This window comes from Gekko japonicus, unplaced genomic scaffold (assembly GCF_001447785.1).
Source record: "Gekko japonicus isolate JY-2015 unplaced genomic scaffold, Gekko_japonicus_V1.1 scaffold3066, whole genome shotgun sequence".
NCBI classification, from domain to species: Eukaryota; Metazoa; Chordata; class Lepidosauria; order Squamata; family Gekkonidae; genus Gekko; species Gekko japonicus.
Genome location: NW_015159798.1, coordinates 118,081 through 143,676, shown reverse-complemented (window position 1 = coordinate 143,676; position 25,596 = coordinate 118,081). Strand labels below are relative to the sequence as shown.

The 25,596-nt window shown below is 45.4% G+C and overlaps 2 protein-coding genes across 2 annotated transcripts in view; one reads left to right on the top strand and one right to left on the bottom strand.

Moving 5' to 3' along the window:
• LOC107107126 (vitelline membrane outer layer protein 1-like) overlaps window positions 1–1,073 on the top strand; it is a 7,076-nt gene extending 6,003 nt beyond the window's left edge. The window contains exon 3 of the mRNA XM_015407372.1: window positions 776–1,073. Coding sequence (XP_015262858.1) covers window positions 776–1,073 — 298 coding nt within the window. The remainder of the gene's footprint in view (window positions 1–775) is intronic.
• A 7,085-nt stretch (window positions 1,074–8,158) lies between these two features.
• Window positions 8,159–24,282, bottom strand: LOC107107119 (vitelline membrane outer layer protein 1-like). Its single transcript, XM_015407361.1, has 5 exons — window positions 24,112–24,282; window positions 20,349–20,446; window positions 15,311–15,587; window positions 10,050–10,053; window positions 8,159–8,205 (listed from the first exon to the last, which is right to left on the bottom strand). The coding sequence occupies exons 1-5, from the start codon at window positions 24,280–24,282 to the stop codon at window positions 8,159–8,161; spliced, it is 597 nt and encodes a 198-aa protein (XP_015262847.1).
• Window positions 24,283–25,596: the final 1,314 nt, after the last annotated feature.

Here is a 25,596-nt window from a genome sequence, read left to right as displayed (position 1 = left end):
GAAACGTGCGGGGGGGGGGGAGGCAGGGGGGCGGGCAGGGAAGGAAGTGCCAGGTGGGCTGGCAGGCGAGCGGGCAGTGGAGAGAGACACAGGGGCCGGCTGCATTGAGACAGTGCCCAGAGCCTCATTGCGCAATGCTTGCGGTTCGGGGAGGGATGTGTGATCATCCCAACCTGAAAAAAAATATTCCTGATCAAATTTATAGCGGGAACAAATCGCAATTAGCTTGCCATGTGACCACAGCCTTAGAGTCAGCTGACATTCTCTGGCAACCCCTGGGATTGTTTTGTGGGGCAGAGACTCATGTCTAGGTGTGTTTTCCAGCTCTGGATGTTTTTGCTATGGTGAAACACAATGACCTCTGACACCACAAGCAAAAAATTACAGGACATTTTTACCACTAAATTCTCGGAGTTGTAATATACCCCCCAAATGCAATCTGTGTATATACAATCTGTGTATATTTTTGCAGAGGTCCATTAGAAGATTAAGGACTAAATCTTAGCAAGAATAGGGCCACATTTCAAGCTCACCACCTTTCATGTACTTTTAACAACAACCTGATTTTCAGGAATGAGCAGATGAAAGTTTTTATAGCTTGGGGATAACTGCTATGTGCGGCAGATACCACTTATGTGATCAGATCTCCAAAGTGTGTGTTTTTACCCCCCGCCCCGCATTAATACTCTCAAAAGAAGGTAGCCAAGCTGAAGATGATAGCCACTGTTGGACTGTGTAAGCCTTCCTACAAACACTTCTTTTCTTATTCTGAAAGGTATGGTACCTGGTTAGATGCACATTATTGCCCCTCTGGCTTTTTGGCTTCATTCTCGCTCCGAGTGTCAAAGGAACGTCTGTTTGACAATATGGCAGCCAACAACATCAAGTTTAAGTGCACAGATGGAAGCGAACTGGAAGGAAATGGCCTTGCATGGGGCGAATATGGCAAGTGGAGTAAGTCCTGCGAAGAGGCTGGCATTTGTGGGATCCAGACAAAGGTGGATACCCATAAGGGAATATTTTCTCTGGATAACACTGGACTCAATGATGTCAAGTTTTTCTGTTGCACTTAAATAATAGCAGCTGCTCAGTTGGCAGGTCTTCTGTGAGCCTGTATTCATTTTTCTCTACAAATGCACTCTCAGTCTTCTGATTATTTGAATTCACTCTGCATCTTCCATTGACTCAATTGCTTCTCAATTTCACCATAGTTTCATGTATGTATGTATGTATGTATGTATGTATGTATGTATGTATTAAAACTTTTATATCCCACCTTTCCTCTTGGTTCAAGGTGGCTTACAGCAATAGTTAAAACATCCCCAGCTAAACCCAAAGATCAAGCCCCAAATCACTCTCCCCTCAATCTTTAAAAGACGTGTGCCATTCAACTCCCCTCAAAAGGCCTGGCAAACAAGCATGCCTTGTGGAACCCCCTGAAGATCTCCAAGGAGGGGGCTCCTCTCACCTCTCCAGGGAGTCAGTTCCACAGCCATGATTGGAAAGGCCTGGACTCTGGTCATTGCCATACAGGCCACCCTAAGTGATGGGATAGCCAACAGATGCCTGCCTGTCAAACATAACTGATGCACAGGCAGGGGTCATTTGGGGGGGGACGCGGGGGGACGCCATCCCCCGGGTGAGGTGCGGGAGGGCGGGGCCTGGAGCTCCCTGCTGGTGCCCGCTGGAGGTCGCCGCCGGCTGTGGGGAGGACACACTTCCAGTGATGTCAGGGGGTGTGGCATATGCTAATGAGTTATGCTAATGAGTCCCCCTAGCTCTTTTTCTACGAAATGACCCCTGTGCACAGGGACATAAAAAAAGGAGACAATCCTGAAAATATGTGGGTTGTGAAGGGCTTTAAAGGTCATAACCAGCATTTTCAATTGAACAGGCTGGCAACCTATGAAGCTGTTTCAGAAAGGCAAACCCATGTTCCCAGAGGCTAGCCACTGACAGCAGTTGGGCTGTTGCATTCTGGACCAATTGTAGTTTCTGGGGTGTCTTCAACGGAAACAGTGTGTTACAGTAATCCAGCTGGAGGTTACAGAAGCATGGATCAATGTGTCCAGATCAGCTGAATCTAGGTAATGAAAAAGTTGGTGAATCGTGCAGATGATAGAAGGCACTCTTGGCCACCATTCCAACCTGTTTTTCAAACAGTAAGACAAGGTCCATGAGCACTACAAGCTCTTAAGTTGCTCTGGAAAAGCCAATGTTAGTCCATCAAGGACAAATGGATTCAATCCCTCTAGAATATCAGCCTTCCTGAAATTATCAAGAAGAACACTGTAAAATGTTACGTGTAGAATGTTCGAACATTGGGAGATTTATGTGTGAGGGGGGAGGGACCGCTATTTTTAAATTTATTATTACTACTTTTTTTTCTTTTGAAATTTTGCACCCAGGGCGACCACCCCTCTGCCCCCCCCCCATGCTATGCCACTGCCTTGCTTCGAACTTTTTCACCAGCATAATTAGGCATCAGTGGTGCATTCTGGATTGGAGGGATTTGGGAAGGCAAGTTCCAAACTGTCCATGTCCTCCCCCTGTTGCTGCCCACTTCTGCACCGAAGCAGAGTCTTAGGGTCAGGTCACACGGACATTTAGTGCGGGCTTCGCTGCTGATCCCTCGCTCATTAAAGTTTCCTGTTCATATTGGCAAACCCGCCTCCCGCACCGAAGCGGGCTGAGTCCCGCAGTTTCCACTCTTTTTATCCGTGTTTTCTGACACCCGTTGGAACAGGTATTTTTCCGATATCTCGCGCTTTGTATCCGCGGTTTTGGTATCTGGACAGCAATCCGCCGTGACCGCGCTACCTCCCCCCCCTTTTTGTGTTTCTGGTTTAAGTTATGTGCATGTGCAAAGAGGCGCTAGCTTATACTTTGGTCTTTTTAGTTTGTATGTAATTCGCCCATGCGCATGGGAAGGCAAGCTCATGCGCAGGTTTTTTTTTAAAAAACCCATGCTGCCGCGGGGACGGCACACTGTGTAATCAGTACTTCGTGCGAGTGAAGCAGAAGACAGAGGGACCGTCTGACCACCTCCAAGTGATATAAAACGTCGCGGATAGAAGAACTGCAGGAAAACTAGCGCGGTAAGAGGTCCGTGTGACCGGAGCCTTACAGAGGACACCCTTACAGGAAGAGGCTTAACAACCCAGAGCAAGGACACCTGAATTGACCTGTGCCCGATTACTGGTGTCTGTTTAAACCTTTTTCCCACCCAAAGGAGAAATGTTCTTCTGTAAACGTATGCTTCAACAAAAATAAAAAGAAGGTGGTCGAGTCCAACATGCATCTTTGAAAAATTAATTGCAGCATAAAGGGCTTTGTACAGCACGGTAAACAAGCAAGGCTAAACAGGACGATTTTCAAGATGTTACACGCACTTTCTGATGGTACTCCATTACATTTCATGAAGAATATACGTTTTCACTTCACCTTTTGCAGGTTTCAGAACAACATTCCACATTAAACGTGAAACCATCCTAATTATGATGCCTTTTCTACCTAAATATCCTTCAACTGGAGACAGAGTTCTAATCAGGGAAATAACTGCCGGGCTAGCACCCAGATCTTGGCTCAGAGCTAGTTATCATGTCTCTGGCAAAGATTTTGCCAAATAACAAAATTTTAGTCTAGGTCACAGCACTGAGTAAAAGCCAGGACAGGAGTCACAGGCAAAAAAAAAAATGTTCTGGGCCACGGCAGAGGAAATCTATCAAACTTCAGTATGGAAAATGGGGGCTACTGTACTGGCACAGTGGGGGTGTACTGGCATAGTGGGGGTGGGGCTGCTGGCTGTTGTATCTTTAAGATATGCCAGCCTGTGGCTTAGTTGCCATTCTAAGCCCTTTTCAGTGCAATCCTAATTAGACTTCGTAGACTTCAATGGCCCTAGAAGGGTGTAACTGCTTAAGATGGTACTCTTGCGGAAGGGGTGTAGGAGAACTCCTTTTGTGGACCTGTGTTTATTCACTGGCTTCTCAGGAAGAAGAAGAAGAAGAGGAGATTGGATTTATACCCCACCCTTCACTACCCAAAGGTGTCTTAGAGCGGCTTACAAACTCCTTTCCCTCCCCCTCCCCACAACAGACACCCTGTGAGGTAGGTGGGGCTGAGAGAGCTCTTGACAGAAACTGCTCTTTTTCAAGAACAGCTGTGCCAGAGCTACGGCTTGCCCAAGGTCATCCAGACAGGTGCAAGTGGAGGAGTGGGGAATCCCGGTTAACTACTACACCAAACCCGGTTAACTACTACACCAAACTACTACACCCACTTAACTACTACACCAAACTGGCTCTCTCAGTGTGTATATTGATATATCTTTACTAAGTTATCAAAAATATTGCTATCTTTTTCCAGATATGGAACAAATGTCTCCTCTTTTAATAACACTGAACAAAGAAGATTCTGGTTTTCCTTTCTATTAATACACTGCAATAATTTACTGTGGTGTTTAACTTTTATTTTTGCCTTGAAGGCACTGAAGGGGGCATGCAACATGACAGTTAACAGCCAGTGAAGTTTATGAAAGTCCATTAATGTAAAACAGATATTTAGAACAGTTATAATGGACTGATGAGTGGCATTAACTATATAGTCCAGGAAGAGCAGCTGTGCCCAGGAATATAAGAGTCATGAGGAAGGAGCCACTGTCCTCTTCCTGTTTCATTCAGTGACCAGCTGGTGTCAAGCTCGGGCCTCGCTTGTCAAATATTTTCTGTTTCTTATACTCATGGTCTGTTGCATTAGGGGTTAGGGCTCCATATTTCATTATTCCATTGGTTGTATTATGGATTCACAGGTATTCTTATACAGTTCCTATGTTGCATGCAACCTTGCTCTCATTGCTGTTTATCATTTCTGCTGGGAACTGGGGTGGGGGGAGTGGATGGGTACGGCTGTCTGCTTTGCTTGGTTAGTGCCAGCTCATAACAGTTCTCACACAGGAGCCTCCCGAGTATGTTGAGAACACCTTGGGAAGTATATGAGCCCGTTCGCGGGAAGGGTGGGGTATAAATGCAATGAAAATAAATAAATAAATCGTACTGCGTGACCTTGTAGTCTGGGGAGCTTCTAGATAATGTAACCGTTAGCTTGAAGGTGTTAGGGGTGGCCGTAAGGGCAGGAGCAGATGTATGGCGGGTCAAATGGGAGCAATGATTGGTCACTTGGCATGTGTGGAATTTTTGCTTTCAGTATATTGGTGAAACTGGCATCTGGGACCCAGTTCTGACACAGAAGCTATCTACTCTTGGAACCTCTCTACCTTTTATTAAACAAATCTTGCTGCTACAAGAGTGTTTGTGAGGGTGATTGCATCCACGACTTGACAGCCGGATGATTCCAGGAAGTCCACAAACAACTAGTTTTTCTTCTTACGTGACCCCAGCAACTGGTTTTCTGGGGTATTCTTCCCATGAATTTGGAGATTCCATTCAAATGAAACTTACTGAGCGTCCTTGGGTTACTCACTCTCTCAGCCTAATCTCCAGGGTCTTTGTCATGCTAAAATGGAGGAGGGGAGAACTATTATTTATTTATTTTATTTCATTCACTTTGCTATGCTTCCCTTCCCTGAAACAGGGCTGAGGGCGACTTTCATCAAAGGCAAATACAATATGTAAAAAAAATTATAACAACATTAAGATACATTAAAACTATTCATCAGAAAACTGTGTCCAAGATTATTGTGTAGTGGGAAACACAACAAAGATGATGGATAATTTCAGTATCCACTTCCCCCTAGATGGAAGGGAAATATGGAGAAAAGGGGGGTGGGGGGGAGTGTGAGAGTGCCAGATGGTTGCTGACCTCAACCAAATGCCTGGCGGAACATTTCTTCACCCAAAGAGTGTTTAACACATGGAATTCAGTGCCACAGAAGGTGGTGGCAGCTACAAGCATGGACGGCTTCAAGAGGGAATTGAATAAACATATGGAGCAGAGGTCCATCAGTGGCTAATAGCCACAAGGTATCTATAGGAACTCTTGGTCTGGGGCAAGTGATGCACTGTATTCTTGGCACTTGGGGGAGGCAACAGTGGGAGAGCTTCTAGTGTCCTGGCCCCACTGCTGGACCTCCTGATGGCACCTGGTATTTTTGGCCACTGTGTGACAGAGTGTTGGGGTGGATGGGCCACTGGCCTGATCCAACATTGGCTTCTCTTATATTCTTAACATCTTTGCCTTGCAAGCCCTACAGAAAGGTAGTAGATCCCGTAGGGCATGGATGTTCTCAGGCAGAGAGTTCCACCAGGTGGGGGCCAGGGCTGAAAAAGCCCTGGTCCTAGTCGAGGACAGGCGGATCTCTCTCGGACTGGGGACCACCAGGGGCATATTGGGAGAGGTGGTCCCAAAGATATGCATGCCATGCTGATCTCCTAGAAGGAGTGGCAGTATAAAAATGCAATATATAATGGATCAGTTTTCTGTGTAAGCTTCCTCAAGTGGGATGTTGGAGAAGCAGCATAAAGATTTCCTACATAAATAGTATCTATTATAGATCCTGGGAGCGAAGGCAGTGTGATATAGCCCAATCTAGTCAAATCTTGGAAGCCAAGCATGTAGGGTTGCCACCTCTGGGTTGGGAAATACCTGGAGATTTTCGGGGTGGACCCTAGGGAGGGAAGGGTTTGGGGAGGGGAGGGGAGGGACCCCAGCCAGGTGTAATGCCATAGAGTCCACCTTCCAAAGCAGCCATTTTCTCCAGGGGAACTGATCTTGGTTATCTGGAGATTAATTGTACTAGCTGGAAATCTCCAGGTGCTACCTGGAGGTTGGCAACACTACAAGTAGAGTCAGCGCTTGGATGGGAGATCAACAAGGAAGACTCTGAAGAGGAATGCAACAGCAAACCACCTCTGCTTTTCACTGGCCTTGAAAACCACTTGCTGGGGTTGCTATAAATTGGCTTGCTATTTGTTCAGGACTTACATATGTGGCATTTTCCAGACTGCAGCTGTCTTCTGGATTTTTGTCAGTGTTGTGGCAGCTCTGATGATCATACTGTTGGTGAGATCAATGCACACTCACATGTTTTCTTCATTTTTCCCCATCAGTGTTTCATCTGTTCACATTCACATTGTGTATTGGTTCCCCCCCCTTTTTGTGCATGCACTGAAGTGTTGTAGCACTTCAGCAACCTCAAGGGGCTGAGAAATCCCCTTACAAGTACATTCCCTGCTCACCACCTGAGAGTTGTACCTGGTGTACATTTCACCCCTTTTGGTTGCCTCTTTTCCCACGTTTGAGCGTTCTCTCTCATTGGCTCCCCCCCTCCCCAATTTTGAATTCCTTTTCCTGACTTGCATCAGTAGACAGTTCACAACAGCTTGTTTCCTACAATTGCATGTTTTCAGGATAGCTACACACACTGCAAGATGAATTTGAAAGTGGCACTCAGGGATGTGCTAGAATCTGCTCTCGAGTATAAGTGAAGGAATGGTAAGGAACACAATGACTGGCTGGTGGTGTCAGGCCTCCCAATGGGACTGAACTTGTATTTTAGTGAAGGCACCCTCCAATACCTAATGTTCAAATGTTGGCATACAAATTTTTAAAAATCACCACCCAAACCCGCTCTTTCTTGGCAGGTTTGGGTGGCAATCCACGAGATGGAACAAACTGTGCACATTTTGAGCAGGAGGTGATCTTGCAAATACCTACACTGTTGAAATTATTAATTGTAGATGTTTTCTTCAAAATCCATGAAAACTTGTTACTTGTCCAATGGCTTACACTCAAAACAATAAAAAACATAGTGTTGCAAAGGAACCATGCTGGTGTGAGTTATCCAATATGCAAAAGAGGAGAGAATAAGAAGAGAAGAGATTGGATTTATACCCTGCCCTTCACTACCCAAAGGTGTCTCAGTGGCTTACACACTCCTTTTCCTCCCTCTCCCCACAACAGACACCCTGTGAGGTAGGTGGGGCTGAGAGACCTCTTGACAGAAACTGCTCTTTTCAAGAATAGCTGTTATCAGAACTACGGCTTGCCCAAGGTCATCCAGCCAGGTGCAAGCGGAGGAGTGGGGAATCGAACCCGGTTCTCCCAGATTAGAGTCCGCGCACTTAACCACTACACCAAACTGGAGGAGAGAGGTGAATATACACGAAAGAAGCATTCTGCCTCATGTCCAAGTATGTTTTCAGGCTTTGGATGTTTTAATATGGTGAAACACAATGACTTCTGACACTACAAACAAACAAAAAGCAATGAAAATTTTTTAACCAATAGATTCATTGGTAAATTGGCTTGGGGCTGCAAATTATCTCCAAATGCAATCTGTGTATATTTCTGTGGAGATCCATTAGGAGGTTAAGAAGTTCAGGGCCAAAGCTTTCATATTTTATAACAGCAACTGGATTGGCAGGAATGAGCAGACACAAGTTTTTACAGGTTGGGGATAATTGCTATGTGTGGCCGACACAGACGCCACTTATGCAATCATATCTCCAACATATGTGTGTTTACCCTACCCCTCTTGATTACTATCAAAACAATTTAGACAGGCAGAAACTGATTGCCACTGATAGGCTGCGTTCACACTGGCCCTTTGTTCGGGATTCGCTGCTGTTTCCTTCCGCATTTTAAGTTTCTGTTTACACGCGCCAATCCGCCTCCCGCATCAAAGCAGGCTCACTCGCGCAATACTCGTGGGTTTTCCTGACCCCGGGAAAATCAAGTACTTTCCTGGATCCCGCACTTTGAACGCGCGATTTCACCTATGTGAACAGCCCTCTTTCGCAATGATTGCGAATAGGGCCGTCTGACCACTCTCTGAAGTGTTTTTTTTTTTTAAAGCTTCCGGTTTGAGTGCATGGGCAGGCATTTGCTTAAGAAGTGAATTTTTTTTAAAAAAATAATGTCAGTGTTTACAGCATCCGTGGAGGCAGGAACGAGAGGTGGGGGCTCCGGCAGCTTGGATGGGGGTGGCAAGCAGGTGGCGGAGACGGCGCCGGAGCAGCATGAGCGGCTCGCGCCATGCACCTTCCTGCTGGGCGCTTGAGTAAACAAGCGCTCATCCTGCTTGGAGAAAATTCCTGCCCACCGTCCCCCGGCATGGAGGCAGTGTTGAACGTTTCTGAGGGAGGAAGGGGGTGGGTGGGCTGTCAGGCGAGCGGGCTTTGGCATCCCCCCCCAGGAGTTCCCGAAGCTGCAGCGGCGTTAGGAGGGAGGGAGCACCTGAGGTCAGGGAGCGTGCCCAGCTAGCCAGCAGCATCGGGCGGAAAGGAGAACTCTTTCAAAGGTGCCTTTTCCTTTTCTTAAAGGTGCCTTTTCCTTTTCTTTTCATCGGGCCGGTGGCTGGAAAGTTGCTGGGGGAGGGGAGGTGGGCAGGCAGGGAAGGTGAGCTTGCAGCTCAGGGAGGGATGTGTGAACATCCCAACTCGGGTGGAAAATATTCCGGTGTTAATTACATCGAGAACAAAGCGCAATTGCCTTGCCGTGTAACCACAGCCATAGTGTATTAACATCCTAAAAATGGTTTTTTTGTTGTTCTGAAAGGGATGGAAGCTGGTCTGATGAACACTCATGCAAGGCTGGCTTTCTGACTTCATTCTCGCTCTATCTTCTCCATTTGGTTTCATTAGTATCTGACTCCAACATCATTTTAATGGAATTGTTCAATAAAAATACAATAAAAATGTAATATCAAGAGACCTCTCTGTTTTATGGGATGACGTATTGGCCCTTTGTTTGGTAAGAAGGAAATGGCCATAAGGAGACCAAGTTGGGGATCACTGTACTATAATTGATATATTTGTTTATGCTCTTCCTCCTCTAAAACTGCCTAAGAACAGTAGGTTAGAGAATGTCATATACTGAGTTTTGGGTTGAAAGAGTCTGGAGAATGAAGTTTCTCATACTGACACTGTCTGAAACCAAGCAAAACCACCTGTCCCAGTCTTCAAGACCTCAAACAAAACTTTTTAGAAGAATCACCATGTCTATGTACAAAGCAGGTGCTCTACCACTGAGCTTGACCTATTCCATCAAGTTATCAGGGGCCTCAGGGAATATTGAGTTAGTGTACTTACCTTTCTAGGAAAAGAATGGTAGTCATTAAGGCAGTTAGAAATGAGGCACCTGTGACCCCCAGATAGGCTTTATCATAGTTATCCTGGCATAACACTGACATTACTACTGACAATAATTTAGCAATCCTTTGTGAAGAAGGTAACATTGCATATCACATATAAAAGGGGAGATCCAGCGCTTCCTTATTGAAATAAACAGGGCACATTCAAATAAACAATGTTCTAATGAATTGATTTAATACCAGTGTTTTTTTTCTGCTTCACTATGGCTTGTGGCCTGTAATAAAGACCAAATGTCTGACTGAACTCTTCTTGGTTTTCTGTTGCTGTGGCAAAAGGGATAGAATTATTCCTTGTACACCAAAATGTACATTAAAATGTGCTTACTCAAAAGTATTCTTTCATGAGTTATTTTATATAAAAGAGAATGAAAGATCAAAGGAAAAAATAAAAAGGTGGGAGATTTTGGGGGGGGCAATTTTTGGATTTTTAAAAATGTTATAGAACACATTTTCCTGAGCATTTTGGTATAAGAAATGTTTTGTAACTGTATATTTGGAGAAATCGTCAATGAAGGTTAAGATATATTTATTTCCACTGAGGTTGCAGTCGATGTTCCCTCTAAGCTGTGGAGTCTTGTGAGCAAATGTTCTACTTTGTGAGCTGCTGGCATTAAAGTTGTGAGTGAGTGATTTGGATACTGCATACATTAGCTTGCTCTGGAGCCATCCTTCCTGAGCTAAGACAAAAATCTGTGAGCTGGAGGCTAAAAATCTGTGAGCTAGCTCACACTAACTCAGCTTAGAAGGAACATTGGTTGCAGTTCTCAATGGACCACAAACATCACTGTGAATGAGCTCTAGAGGGCGCTTTGCTTGGCTTGGTTCATGATGTTTGCTAAAAAAATACATGCAATCCTTATCAATTGTACATTCATTTATTTATATGCCTTTTATTAAGTTTTGGTTCTCTAGTCTCTCATTGTTGTCTCTGTGGCCTAATCTCCTGTGCCACATCCAGGAGCATTTCTTATGGTTGCAGCTCTTGGTCAAGTTTGCACTTTGTGTGCATATGTCTAAAGCATACAAGTCTTCATGCACTCTGCCTGTTGCAATGAGTTCTCCATTTTGTTTAATCAGATATTTATCCCCAAATGAGGTTACCATTCCTCTTTTTGCAAGAATTTTCACTGAGATTAAATTATTTGCTAGTTGTTGTATATATAAACAGTCTCAACAATAATTTATCTGATCTGTCCATTTGGGAGGCTGCACTTTATGATTCCAGATCCTGCACTTTTTAGGGGTGGTTGTTTCAAATTCTCCCTTCTTGTTTGTTTTGAAGGGACACCCCTCTGTTTGAAAGCATTGCAGCCCTTTTTAATATGCCCTTGTCTTTCACATGAGTAAAAAGTTAATTTACTTTTATGATTTACTTATAAAGCCATCTGGTCAGAATTGTGTTCAGCTTTTCTGTTAGGTTCCTCAAACCATTTGAATGCCTGTTCTAGTTCATTAATTACATTTGAAATAGAGGGGATTCCTTTTGATTTAATCTGTCATAACTTTTTGGTAGACTAACCAATTCAATCTGGCATAATTTTTTGGTAGACTACACAAAATCAAAACAGCCAAGTCCTGATCTGCAATTTCTTTGCCAGCACTCTTTAGCTCATGACTCAGAGCAAGTATGGGTGCTCTCTCAAATTGTCCTTTTTAGGCATTCTTGCACTAAACAGTTTCTTTTGAATATATAATTGGCTCTTTAGAGAAGAATTAACATACAATCTTTCAAGTTCATTCCAGACTGCATTTGCCGTCTGCATCTGAATAGCTCTCAGAACGTCTCTATCTGACAAAGCCTGTATCAGAGTACCTCTTGCTTTTTCATTGTGCTTATCCCAGGATTTCTGCTCTTCTGAGCTCTTCTTCAGGCCTTGAGTCTGTAATAACGTATCAGTGTCTCATCTTGAGTAAATGGCTCTTCATACTCTCCTTCCAAACAAGATAATTGTCATCTGTCAGTCTATCTAGTAGGTAGCTGTGCTGAGCTGTGTAGAAAGCAGCCATTTTGCAGTTTCTTCTTCCTACCAATTTGACTAAACTTTCCCTTTTTACAGTGGTGCTCACAGTGGGCCCAGAACCCTGTTGGCAGAGTTTAAATATGCAAGGAAGTGCAGCACTGTCTGTTTAGAGAAAAAATAAGTAGGTGTCAGGTCCTGGCTCCTTTGGGGTGATCGCTTGAGGATTTGGGGTCTCCAGGATGTGATTTTGTAGCCAGTAGTGACAGAATGGCAGGCCTCAGATATAGCTGGAGGGGGGGTTAGTCTCACTAAGGGTTTTTTTCTGGGGGAACATGCTGGAACAGAGTTCTGGAACCTCTTCGACAAAATTCTTTTAAAAATGTTTAAAAGTTCATGAGTTTTCAGTATACAGACTGAAAACTTAATTTCCCTCTTGAGAGTTCTGGCACCTCTTTTGCTCAACCAAAAAAAAAGCCATGGTCTCACCCTTGTCCCTCTTTACAGCTCATGCGCTCTTGGGAGCCCTCTCTCTACCTGCTTCCCCTTTGAGAGATGTGCACTCTCCCTCTCCAGCCTGCTCAAGTTGCTTGGCTTAAATCAGCTTCCCAATCTACCTCCTTCCCCTCTTCCACCAATGCCCCCATTGGACCATCCTCAGTTCTCTTCTCTCAGCAGTGGGTTGGGCAGCTGCCTCGTCCGCCCTGCCTCCTTTCTGAGCTTGGCTCCATCCTTGTCCCCTGCTGGGTCTCACTGTTGGCTCCCCAGTGTGCCCCACAGCCTGAGCAGGGGCTGGGCCTGTCCTCCTCCTCTTCCTGTTGGGGCTGCTGGGTTACTCGCAGCTCTAACAGGCCCTTGTTGCCCATGCCTCCCAGGGCAACGGGAGTTATGGCCTGAGTGCCAGCAGAGTATGGGGTGGCAGACCCCAGACAGTAGGTTTATTAAAGAAGAACAAAATGTTATAAAACATAGAAGAGAGAAAGCCTTAACTACCTTGTCTAACTGCTGAAGGTGGAACAATAACAAGAAGGAAGCTCTGCAGGAGCAGGAAGTCTCCAGAAGAGCCAATCAGGAGACAGCAAGGACATAATTTGAAATTGTGGGCAGCCTTAATTTAGCTGTGCTAACTACCAGTTCTTCAGCTGTCCCCTTGTAAGGTGATGTTCAGATCTTCTTCATAAGGCTGCTCTATAGACCTTGCATATTCCAACATGCTGAAGAGGTAGGGTGGAATTAGGGGTGAGTACAGGTGTGTCAGCTATGCTGCCATGGGGGTTGGGATGGTCAGGCAGCGTCAGTGTAATTGCTCTTGCATTCCTTTCTGTGCTTCGCGCTGAAACACTTATCTGTAAAGATGTGCAGGTGGGAGTTGTGGTGTCTGCCTTTTCCAGGGAGCCGTGGGAGAATACGAGTTCCCAGCTTTGGCTAGCAACAGTTAGCAAGTTTTATCCCACGCGCGGGAGGGTGCCTAATTGGCCAGCGCAGTGGGGTGTGTGTGCATACAAATACCCTATATCTTATTATGTCCAAGGGGCAACTGCCATTCTTAACAGTGACTATGTTAATGCATCTATAGCTCTTCAATAAAAGTATTACCTTTCCTGAAAGTGTGTACTACATTGTTGGCTGTGGGTTCTGACAAGGTGTCTCCAGTTTACACAAACACTGGAATCGTCACTTTACAATCCCAGACCCAGGTTTTAGGACCTTTTGGTCTGTATATGCACAAAAATGATTGGAGGCAATATTGAGCAAACTGAAGATGAAGCAAATCTAATTCAAGTCTCATTTTTATTGACTTTCGTGGATAGTAATAGGAGGTAAAGGAAAGGCATTTTAAAATTTATATAGACAACAAATACATTCCCTGTATGAACAGCATAGTTACCCCCTTATGACCAGTAAAAATCAATAATTTTGAAGTTATGTAGGAAATTAAATAAACATATCCAGAATACGTGGTGCAGGACAAATTGAGAGAGCAGACTTTAAAAGGTGGGGTTGGTAGGGTGTGGTGGTGGTGGTGAACAGCTGGTGTAGACCTGAGAGTTTAGCTAAACGATACATGTGACACAAGCTGAGTTGGGTGTCCCCTAACCTGACTCTCAGTCACACATACTACTGGGGGGGGGGATACACCTATCCAGGGGTCATTTCCTGCAGGAGCACACAGGAGCGGAGCTCCGGCAATAAAGAGCCCAGGGGGCGGGCACATGCAACAAACCCCACCCCCTGCTCCCAGCAGCCCTCAGTCAGAGCAAGAAGCAGCCAGGTAAGCCGCAGAGCCCCCCCCCCGCCCAAATCAGTCCAGTGGCACCTTTAAGAACAAGTTTTATTCAGGTACAAGCTCTCCCTCCTCTGTGAGGACAGATCTGCACGTCCCCCCCCCCCATAGCTAGCAATCCAAAACAGTCCACTGGAGCCTGAGTGGTGGGTGTTGCCTTCTGACAGGGGGTGACAGGGGGTGTGGAATATGCAAATGAGTTATGCTAATGAGTTATGCTAATGAGCTCCTGCACCCCTTTTTCTACGAAATGACCCCTGCACCTATCTATTGCTTATGAAGGGTCATCAGAGCTGCAAGAAGGGAGGAAGGGCTTCAGGCTTCCCTCCTGTGCTACTTTCCTGAGTGGAAATGGACCTGGGGGCTTTTTGCCCTTTCCTCGGGCACCGCATGTTCTGGGATTATGTGCGAATACAAAAATATAAACACAGGAAACAGAATATGAAATTATACAGAATTATATATTAATATCATGGAATTGCAACTGGAAAACTTGACACATGGGACAAAACCTCTAATCTCATATTTTCTCCAGGTATGAACTTTTTGCAACATAAAATGGAAAACTGCCCTTTTTGAATAGATCCTTTATGGAAAACTGCCAGTTTTGAATAGATCCGTTTTGTGAACAGATTTCTTCCCCACCAAGTCATGTATGCTGGGATTCTGTCCATAGCATAATAAACCAACATTTCCCCAACCAATTCCTTATTGATGTCAAAAGAGAAAAGCCATGCTGGATCAGGCCAATGGCCCATCCAGTCCAACACTGTGTTATACCTGGAGAACAGTTGAAATACCAGGAGATCTCCAGCCGTCACCTGGAGTCTGGCAACCCTATTTCCACCACATATACGATGCAGAATGAATCCAGGCAATCAGGAGCCAGCAGTGACATCTCTAGAGCCCCACAAATGGAGGAGCTGCTGCTATTTAGCTGCAACAGAAAAACTTTACATTTTGGAGACCAGTGGGATCCACTGCGTTGTGTTTCGGCACTATATCCACCTTGGTCTGGATCCCACAAATGCCGCCTTGTTGGCAGGACTCACTCCATGCACCATATTCACCCCATGCGTGTCCACTGCCTTCCAGCTCAGTTCCATCGGTGCATTTAAACTTTACGTTTTCAGCTGCAGTATTGTCTTGGATGGGTTCAGAGACTGACACTCGGAGCGAGAACAAATTCAGAAAGCCAGACTTGCATGACTCTTCCTTAGACCAGGTACCATCCCTTTCAGAACAAAAGAAGACCTGTTTGTGGGAGGTTTTACATAATCAGTCTACTTGGCTACATCGTTTGGATAGTAATTAACCAGGAGGAGAGTTAAATATGCATAAACTGGATATATGATCACATAAGCAATGCGTGTCTGCCACACATAACACTAATTCCCAGGCTGTTTTTGAAACCACATGAAAGAAGAAGAAGAGTAGTAGTAGTAGTTAGTTTTTATACTCCACTCTTCACTACCGGAAAGAATCTTGGAGCGGCTTACAATCACCTTCCCTTCCTCTCCCCTTGTGGGGTAGGTGGGGCTGAGAGAGCTCTGAGAGAACTGTGACTGACCCAAGGTCACCCAGCAGGTTTCACGTGGAGGAGTGGGGAATCAAACCCAGTTCTCCAGATTAGAGTCTTCTGCTCTTAACTACTACACCACACGGGTGTCCAAGTGGAAAGATGTAATGGTTGCCTACTCTAGGTTGGGAAATTCCTGGAGATTTGAGGGGTGGGGTAGGGTGGGGTTTGTGGAGTGGGGGGACCTCTGAAGGGTATAATGCCATATAGTTCACCCTCTAAAGCAGCATTTTCTTCAGGTGAACTGATCTGTATAATCTGGAGATTGGTTAGAATTCCAGGAGATCTCCAGGCCCCACCGGGAGGCTGGCAAGCCTAGAAAAGATATCAGCCATATTCTCGCTAAGCTTTGTTCTTCAACTCCTTAAAATACCTATCCTAAAGCCCACCATTTCTGTAAACTCAGTTACTCAGTTGTGAACCTGCTTTTGCTTTTGCTTCTATTTTTTTGCTCAGTCTGCTCCCAAGTTACTCTTCCGTATACTATCCAGGCATGTATTGTACGGCCCCTTCCTTCATAGAGATTTTAATCTTCTGCAGTAAAAACTTTGCGGCTTCTGCTCCTTTTACAGCCATCCTCCCTTTCTTCCTCCCTCATTATTTCTACACATTAACTTTTCACAGTCATAATTTGCTAGTACACCCTCTGCCCTGCTCCCTGCAGTACGTTACAAAAAATTGAGGAAATATGGGGATTAGCTCCTGGTAACAGGTAGTGATGCCACACTTCACTATACTTAACCTGAAACCAGTCCCCTTCTTTCCCCAAGCATCCCTGTGAAACAGTCAGAGATGTACAGGGCATTTACAGCCAGAAACCTGTTCCTTTTGTCTTCCAGATCTGCAAACATTCTGGTCAGGTAATGCTAGAGAAGGGGTTAGAATTGAGAGCCACACTGGGGCTGTGCTAATTTGTGACAGGAGAGGATCCTACTTTTGCTGATCCACTCAGCGAAGCAAATGGATTGTTCTGTCTGATGGTCTGCCCAGTGAACCTTGACAAACAGCTCTGCGAATAGCTGATCCAATAATCGATAAATAGGTTTGGTGTAGTGGTTAAGAGCGTGGACTCTAATATGAGAGAGCCGGGTTTGATTCCCCACTCCTCCACATGCAGCTTCTGGTGTGACCTTGGGTCAGTTACAAGTTCTTTCAGAGCTGTTCTCTCAGGAGCAGTTCTCGAAAGAGTTCTCTCAGCCCCACCTACCTCACAGGGTGTCTGTTGTGGGGAGGGGAAGGGAAAGGGATTGTAAGCCACTCTGAGACTCCTTCGGGTAGTGAAGGGTGGGGTATAAATCCGATCTCTTCTTCTTCTCATATTCACAACTGGCAATCATGGCATAGTCCCAACCTGTGAGAGTTCAGGATGGGTAGCCGTATGAGTCTGTCTGTAGCAATAGAAAAAAGCAGGAGTCCAGTAGCACCTTAAAGACTAACGAAATTTGTGGCAGGGTATGAGCTTTTGTGACACAGAGCTCACTTTTTCAAATACCTGCCACAAATTTTGTTCATCTTTAAGGTGCTTCTGGACTCTTGCTCTTTTTTACTCTGAGAGTTTAGGCACTCCTAATCCCAAAGAAGGTGTTTACATAGTGCTCTGTCAATAAAAAAAGCATTTTATTCGATTTCATGTCCTCAAAGAATTAATCTCATTTTCTTAACATAACTAAAAGGCTCCTGCTTTAAGAGTGTCTTTTCTAGAATCTGAAATACAGTGTTTGGGAATAAGACAGCAAGTTTTCTGTGTCAGCATAATCCAGGAGGAAATGTGTGAAACGGCCCCACAATCTTGGACGACAATTATGACCTTGAACTAGAATGAGGTCACATTGTGAATAATGGCCTCCTCATGTGGCCTATCATCAACAGAGTCCCAGGACACTGCTGTGGCTGGACTGGCAATTAAAAGTATGAAGCTCAGTCCAGAGAAAACTGAGCTTTTGTTGGTCAATGAAAAAGCTGCTTGAGAACTGAGGAGTTAGCCTGGCCTGGAAATGATAGAAGGTTGCACTTCCCCTTAAGGAGCAGGTACATCCCTTGGGGCTGCTGCTGGGTTTTGGCCTATGTTTGGAGGCTCGGGTCTCCTCCATGGAATACAGCACCTTTTTATCAGCTTCAGCTGATACATCAGCTATGGCTTTTCCTTGAAGGGCACGATGTGGCCATGTTCTGCTCACATGCAGGTTAGATTAGTATAGGCTTTTCTTTTAGGGTAGCCAGCTAGGCTTGCCAAGCCCCCCCGGGGGGCGGGTAAACCCCCACCCCAGAGGCCCGTTACCCAACGCCAGCAAATCGGGCCCCAGGGGGAACTCCACCCCCTTCTGGCACACGTCCCCAGTGTGATGATGTCACCCATAGGTGACATCATCACTCTGGCTACGTTGGGGACGGGACACTCTATGATTTGAGGGAAAACTCTATGGTTTCCCCTCAAATCCTAGTGGCCCCACCCCCAACGTGCCAACGCAATGACTTCACTTCCGGGTGGCGTCCTTGCGGCGGCGCGTGCGCAAAGTGCGCATGCACAGACTCTTGGGACAGCGCAGAACTCTCCCGAGGTAAGGTTATTTGGACTTGGCAACCCTATAGCCAGCTCCAGGTTGGGAAATTCCTGAAGATTTGTGGGTGGAGCTAGGGTTTTGAGGTGGGGAGGGACCTTAGCGAGGTATAGTGCCATAGTGTCCACCATCAAAAGCAGCTGTTTTCTCCAGGTAAACTGACCTCTGTAGTTTGGAGATAAGTTGTAATTCTGGAAGATCTCCAGCCTTCACCTGAAGGATGGGAATCATAGGTGGGGCTACTCTGAAATCTGTCTGGAAACTTCAGTTGATCCAGAAAGCAGCAGCCAGGTTATCATCAGGAAATCCAAACAACAAGGGAAAAAGACCAGTGTCACAGGAGTCCCAAATATACAAATTTCACTAGTAGAAGACACCATCAAAAATTGCCAAAACAATATATTAAGCAATTATAAAGTTGGCAGTGTCACAACAACATTAATGCATACTGTAACTATAATAAGGCATAAGATACAATATTTCCTCCTTTGAAGATAAGACATAAAGTCCATGTACTCAGTATAACTGAGTACATTTTCTAAACAGCCCGTTTGGAAAATGTTATGACTATGTGGACTCCTCCTATCAAGTTATCAAGTTACACTGAGTACATGGACTTTATGTCTTATCTTCAAAGGAGGAAATATTGTATCTTATGCCTTATTATAGTTACAGTATGCATTAATGTTGTTGTGACACTGCCAACTTTATAATTGCTTAATATATTGTTTTGGCAATCTTTGATGGTGTTTTCTACTAGTGGAATTTGTATATTTGAGGTTATCATCAGGAGCTGGATACAGGTATTGAATAACCCCAGCCTTGGAAGATTTACATTGACTTTCCAAGTGTTTCTGGGCAGAATTCAAATAGCTGTTTCTTACCTACGAATCTTGGGCTGAGGTACTTGAAGGACTGCTCTTCCCATATTGTCCAGCCCTCTAACTGAGATCCTCTCCTCTAACCCTGCCCTCTGTGCCCTGCTTGCAGAGGCATGGATGGACAAATAGAACCAGGGCTTTTTTCCAAGTGATGACACCTTGCCATGGAATGCCTTCCCTCTTGAGGCTCAGCTGGCACCTACAACGATTCCTTTAGGTACCAAGCCCACCACCCCTAAATCTTTCTACTCAGGCTTTCAACTAAGGGGTTCCATTTTGTTTTAGCTGACTTATGGTCTGTTCATTTTAGACCACTCCCATTTTATGTACTTTTATGATTTATTGCTGGGTTTTATTGGTATGTTTTTATTACTGATTTTGATCATTCCATTTATGTGTTTTTATTGTATGCCTGCTTTTCTTTTATGATTGAGAGCCACCTTAAGCAATGGAATGATAAATGGCAATGGACGCTGCTCTCCAAAGCACAGGAGCAAGATGGTGGTGACCTAATTCGCCACAAAAGGTGATGACCTCATTGGCCGCAAAGTATTCCACTTCTGTACCTATTCAGGGCCAAACTAGGTGATCCAGTATCACATCTTCCTTTACGTTTCATAATAGCAGCTGAAAATTAACCCAGATTGGACTGGGATTACAGCAGGGTGAAGCAGCATTAACCTCTCAACCTGCGTGACACTTTCCCATTGTCAATTCCCCCACTGAAGCTGGTTACAGGGAAAATGTACAGCAGTTGAATCCTGTGTAATCTACTGGAAGATGTTTATAGACACTGAATACATCATAATGGAGCCCCACCTCCTCTAGACTGGCCTTCAGTTAGGGATAAAATTTCTACTGTTCTTTTCTGCTTTGTTCCATGACTAGGGAAGGGCAGTAGAAACAGGAGAGAAAGAAGGAATGATATGCTATTAGAGGGGAGAATATGGTAAAGCTGAGAATACCAAATTACTCACTCTCCCACTGAAGATGAGATGATTGTGCCATCTGAGCAATGTAGGCGAATGCCATTTAGAGAGGTATCATCACGCCAGATTCCCTGGTAGGGCTCCACCTGGGAACATGACACAATGTAGACCGGAAACACAGAGAGGAACTTATTAGTAAAACAGAGTCTCCATGTTTATATACACTCTACTTTCAAGAATCAGATACATGGGAAAGACCATTTAAAGGGCATTTTATGGTCCTTTGTTCTTATAATGGCAGATATTATAATGTCCCTGTATAGATCCATGGTGCAGCCTCATTTAGTACAGTTCTGGCCACCATATTGAAAAAATGACATTGCAGATCTGGAAAAAGTACAGAAGATGGCAACTAAGATGATTAGGGGGTTGAAACAACTTCCCTATGAGGAAAGATCGAACAGCCTGGGACTTTTCAGTTTAGAAAAGAGATTACTAAGGGGAGACATGACCAGGGGTCGTTTCATAGAAAAAGAGCTAGGGGAACTCATTAGCATAACTCATTAGCATATGCCACACCCCCTGACATCACCAGAAGTGTGTGATAAGGCCACACCCCCTGACATCACCAGAAGTGTGTCATAAGGCCACACACCCCGCCCCCAACAGCCCCGACCGCCGCCACCGGCCTTGCAGCTCCACTGCCGAGCCCCATGAGGGGCCCGGCGGTGGACCTGCAAGGCCGGTGGGAGTGCAAGGAAGCCCCGCGAAGGCCCTCCCTGGCCCCAGGCAGGCAGGGGTGGGGAGAGGCAGGGAGGAAGCAATTTACTCTCCCTCTTCTCCTGCCTCCTCCTGGCTGAATGAGGGCCGGAAGCAGGGCGGCTGGAAGCAGGGGGCGGGGCTTCGTCATGTGCCCCCCCGTACCTCACCCGGGGGAACTGCGATCCCCCGCGATCCCCCCCAAAATGACCTCTGGACATGACAGAGATTTATAAATTATGCATGGAGTAGAGGGAGTTGACAAAGAGAACTTTTTCTACCTCTCTCAAAACACTAGGACTCAAGGGCATCAAATGAAGCTGATGGGCAGTAGATTCAGGACAGACAAAAGGATATACTTCTTTACACAGAAAGTGATGAAAATGTGGAATTCACAGCCAGAAAATGCAGTGATGGCCACAGGAATAAACAGCTTTAAAAGGGGATTAGATAGATTTGTGGAGGATAGGTCTCTCAGTGGCTACTAGCCATGGTGACTGAGGGGAACCTCCATGTTGAAAGGGAGTCAACCTCTGAATTCCAGAACCAGGAGGCAACATCAGGGGAAGGCCTCAGCCTCTACGCCCTGTTGTTGGTCCTCCAGAGGAACTGGTTGGCCATTGTGCGAGACAGGATGCTGAACTAGATGGACCACTGGTCTAATCCAGTAGGACTCTTCTCGTGTTCTTATGAAGGCCTCAGCCTCTATGCCCTGTTGTTGGCTCTCCAGAGGAACTGGCTGGCCACTGTGTGAAACACGATGCTGGACTAGATGGACTAGTAGGGCTCTTCTTATAATCTTATCAGGGGAAGGCTTTGGCCTCTATGCCCAGTTGTTGGCCCTCCAAATGGGATTTCTTGGTTTGTCTACCAGTTGCAACTATGGGCTTGCTGCTTGGTTTTTCTCACTCTTCCTTTTCACCAAGTAGCTGAAAGCTTCAAACTTCTCTCTTTTTCAGTGCAGTCCTAAGCAAAGTTACTCCCTTCTAAGCCTATTGACTTTAATGCAAATGGGGGGGGGGTAACTCTGCCTATCGGAGCTGCGGTGGCTCAGTGGTTAAGATGCGGAACTGCAGGCTGGAAGGTTGGTAGTTCAGCAGTTTGAGACCCGAGTGCTGCATGATGGAGTGAGCTCCCATCTCTGGTTCCAGCTCCTGCCAATCTAGCAGTTCGAAAGCAAGAAATTGCAAGTAGATAAATAGGTATCATTTTGGTGGGAAGGTAACAGCGTTCTGTGCACCTCAGCATCTAGTCATGCCGGCACATGACCACGGAAACATCTTCGGACAGCGCTGGCTCTGCGGCTTGGAAACGGAGATGAGCACCGCAACTCTAGAGTTGGATTCAACTGGCTTTCAAGCAAGGGAAACCTTTACTTTTACCTAACTTTGCTTAGGATTGCATTGTTTATCTCATCATATAATTTCCTAAATATACACTCTGTTCCTTTTAAGTGGACATATCTCCCAGCACTGTTCTTCATGGACAAAAACACAGTCTGCCATCTGACTCCAGATTATAGAAGCAGTAAGGCGTGTAAAATACCGATATGCTCTGCACATACAGAATTAAGAAGTAGGGATTAGTGTAGTGTCATATCTTTCACACAAATTAGAGACCCAAATGACAACTCCATCTCTGCCAGTAGACTTCAATCAGAGAAAGAATTCATTCTGTTTCTTCCCACACAATTCGCTTTTTGTTCTTCTTCACTTTCCTTCTACCTATTTTTGACACACCCTCCTGGCTTCTAGCCAACAGCATAAACACCTAATTTGCATTTAAAACTTAGCCTTTTCAGTCAGAAGGTCTGCAATTTCATTTAAAAATGCATTTTAGATCATTTTCTTCTCCTATCCCAAAGAGAATTCATAGCTGTGCATTCAAGAATGACACTTTTGAGCAGTTATACCAGGTATAATACAGTAGTTTGTAGGATCTCTTATGCACAGATATTGGGAGTGTCCAATTGAAAACATACGCACACATAAACAAACAAAACACACACGCCTCTTGCATGATAGGTTTTAAGTGAGATCTTTAACTATTGAATAGTATGTGGTCCACTGCTACTACCTGAGGTTTAGTTAAAGAAGACCTGAAAAGGGTGCACTAATATACCTTAAGATAGATTCAAGTGGGTAGCCATGTTGGTCTGAAGCCGCAGAACAAAGTTTGAGTCCAGTGGCGCCTTTAAGACTAACAAAGTTTTATTCATGGTATAAGCTTTCATGTGCATGCACATTTCTTCAGCTACAATGCAATTTCTTTGTTGTTGTTGTTGCCATCAAGTCATAGCTGACTTATGGCAACCCTATAGGGTTTTCAAGGCCAGAGACATTCAGAAGTGGTTTACCATTGTCTGCCTCCACTTCACTACCTGGTATTTCTTGGTGGCCTCCCATCCAAACCAATGCTCCCGCTAAGCTGTGGAGTCTTGTGAGCGAAAATTCTACTTTGTGAGCTACCGGCATTAAAGTTGTGAGTGAGCGATTTGGCTACTGCATAAATTAGTTTGCTCTGGAGCCCTCCTTCCTGATGTGAGACAAAAATGGGTGAGCGGGAGGCTCAAAAACTGTGAGCTGGCTCACACTAACTCAGCTTAGAGGGAACACTGAGGATTCCAAACACCATCCAGGGCCGGTCTTGCTTAGCTTCCAAGATGTGACAAGACTGAGCTAGCCTAGGCTATGCAGGTTAGGGCCACTTCCTCAAGCTGCAGTTTAATACCAGAGCTCTCCATGGCCGGAGACTGCTACAGTGGGGTGATTGGCTCTCTCTCTTCTTGTCCTTGCTATTGTATGTTTGTGAAATGAGGTTTTAGCTTATTTAAAAAAAAAAGCCACTTTTAAGTCCATCTGATTGGAAGAAAAGTGGAGTGCAAAGACTTTCAATAAAAGAAATACATATCCCATTTTGAAGAAGAATATAAAGAGTAGGAAAAAATAATAATATCCCCCCCAAGGTAGTATTCCCATGTGCAGCTGGGGCATACAGCACTGAGCGTGAAGGAGGGGGAGGGAGGGAGGGGAGAGAGAGAGAGAGAGATTACCTTCAATGAAAACTTTTGGGCATAGCCTGTGGGGCAGACCTGCTTTGGTCCCCATATACTCCCACTCCATCCGTTAGGCACTGTAAGAGTGGAGGTGGTATCTCGTGGTTCCACAACCCACAGGCAGCAAGAGAGCAGGAAGGAAAGTGCGGTAGCAGTGGTAAACTGCATATTGAAGCTTCCAGTCAGCAGAGAGACTGGCGGACGGCAACAGCCCCAGAGAACAGGAACCTTATTTTGTAGAAAGTGAGCTAGGATGCCTCATTAATCCAATGGCAAGCATCCACAGGCACATTTGCCACCATGTCAATCTGCTCTTGCACTGATCTGATCTTCACCCAGCTGAGTGTTCAATTCGCTGCACCCTATTAAACTTTCCACATTGTAAGGATTTGTATTGGTGGGCTGGAGCTCTCCTAAAGGCAATCAGTGCGTGGTAAGTGCACATTCATCTGTAAGGAAAGGGATCCATCATTCCCCACCATCACCATCACCCCTCTCAGCTTGATCTTAAATTTCCTTAGGACTCCATTTTTTCCCTAGCGCTGACACAGGTTATTTAGCTTTGTGTGAGTGCAGGGAAGAACGATCCCTCTAGATTACGTCCTTCAGTTCAATATAAAGTAGAAAAATGGGAGCCCCTCTGTGATTTTCAACAATGCCTCAGTCCCCGTGGAGTTAAGAGCCTAGCAATGTTTATGATAAACTGTGATCATCACTCTAAGCTCTCACCATGCTCCTGCACCTAGAGGTGGCATAAATTTATGTCGGCTGAAAGAATGGCGTGAATATAAACAGCCTCCTCCATCTGTCTCCAGCCATACCTACACAGAGCCCTGGTGCAACTCGCTATGCCAAGTTAACAATCGCAGTCCTGCTAAGAATGTTGAAAACCCCAGCCAGACGCTTTGTATAAGCAGCCCTGAGCCGCCCTTGCTGGGAGGTAAAAATCTAATAAACAAACAAACAAACAGCTCAGATGATAGGGCCCCATAAAGAAAACATTATTACATCGCTGGGATCTTTTATAGGGATTCTACGTAGGGACTAAAAAACCAGCCTGAATCCTCCATTCCTCCAGTTTGGGAACATAGGGTAGATGCATCTTATTGTCATATGACTCTCACTGGGATGAGCTAAATCTTATTGTCATGTGACTCTCACTGGGATGGGCTAAAAAGTTCCCCCAGTGTAGGGATGCCGGCCTCCATGGGGGTCCTGGGGGTCCTCCAGGATTGCAGCTCATCTCCAGAGATCAGTTGCCCTGGAGAAAATGGATGCTTTGGAGGGTGGACTCTATGGCATTGTACCCTACAGAGGTCCCTGTCCTCCCCAGACTCCGCTCCCAAATCTCCAGGAGTTTCCCATCCTGGATCTGGCAACCCTATCCCTCCATCCCCTGCCAGTGGCCAGGGAGGGCCTGGCAACACTACCCCAATGTCTGCATAGTTGTGTTCTGGCAAGGGAGAAGGGGGAGCTCCGAGA

Coding starts and splice junctions, on each gene's coding strand:
- LOC107107119 (XM_015407361.1), bottom strand. CDS start 24,282: ATGCAGTTTACCACTGCTACCGCACTTTCCTTCCTGCTCTCTTGCTGC. Junction 20,447..24,111: donor CCCAAAAGTTTTCATTGAAG/GTAATCTCTCTC, acceptor TCATGTTCCCAG/GTGGAGCCCTACCAGGGAAT. Junction 15,588..20,348: donor ATCTCATCTTCAGTGGGAGA/GTGAGTAATTTG, acceptor TTGTTCTGAAAG/GGATGGTACCTGGTCTAAGG.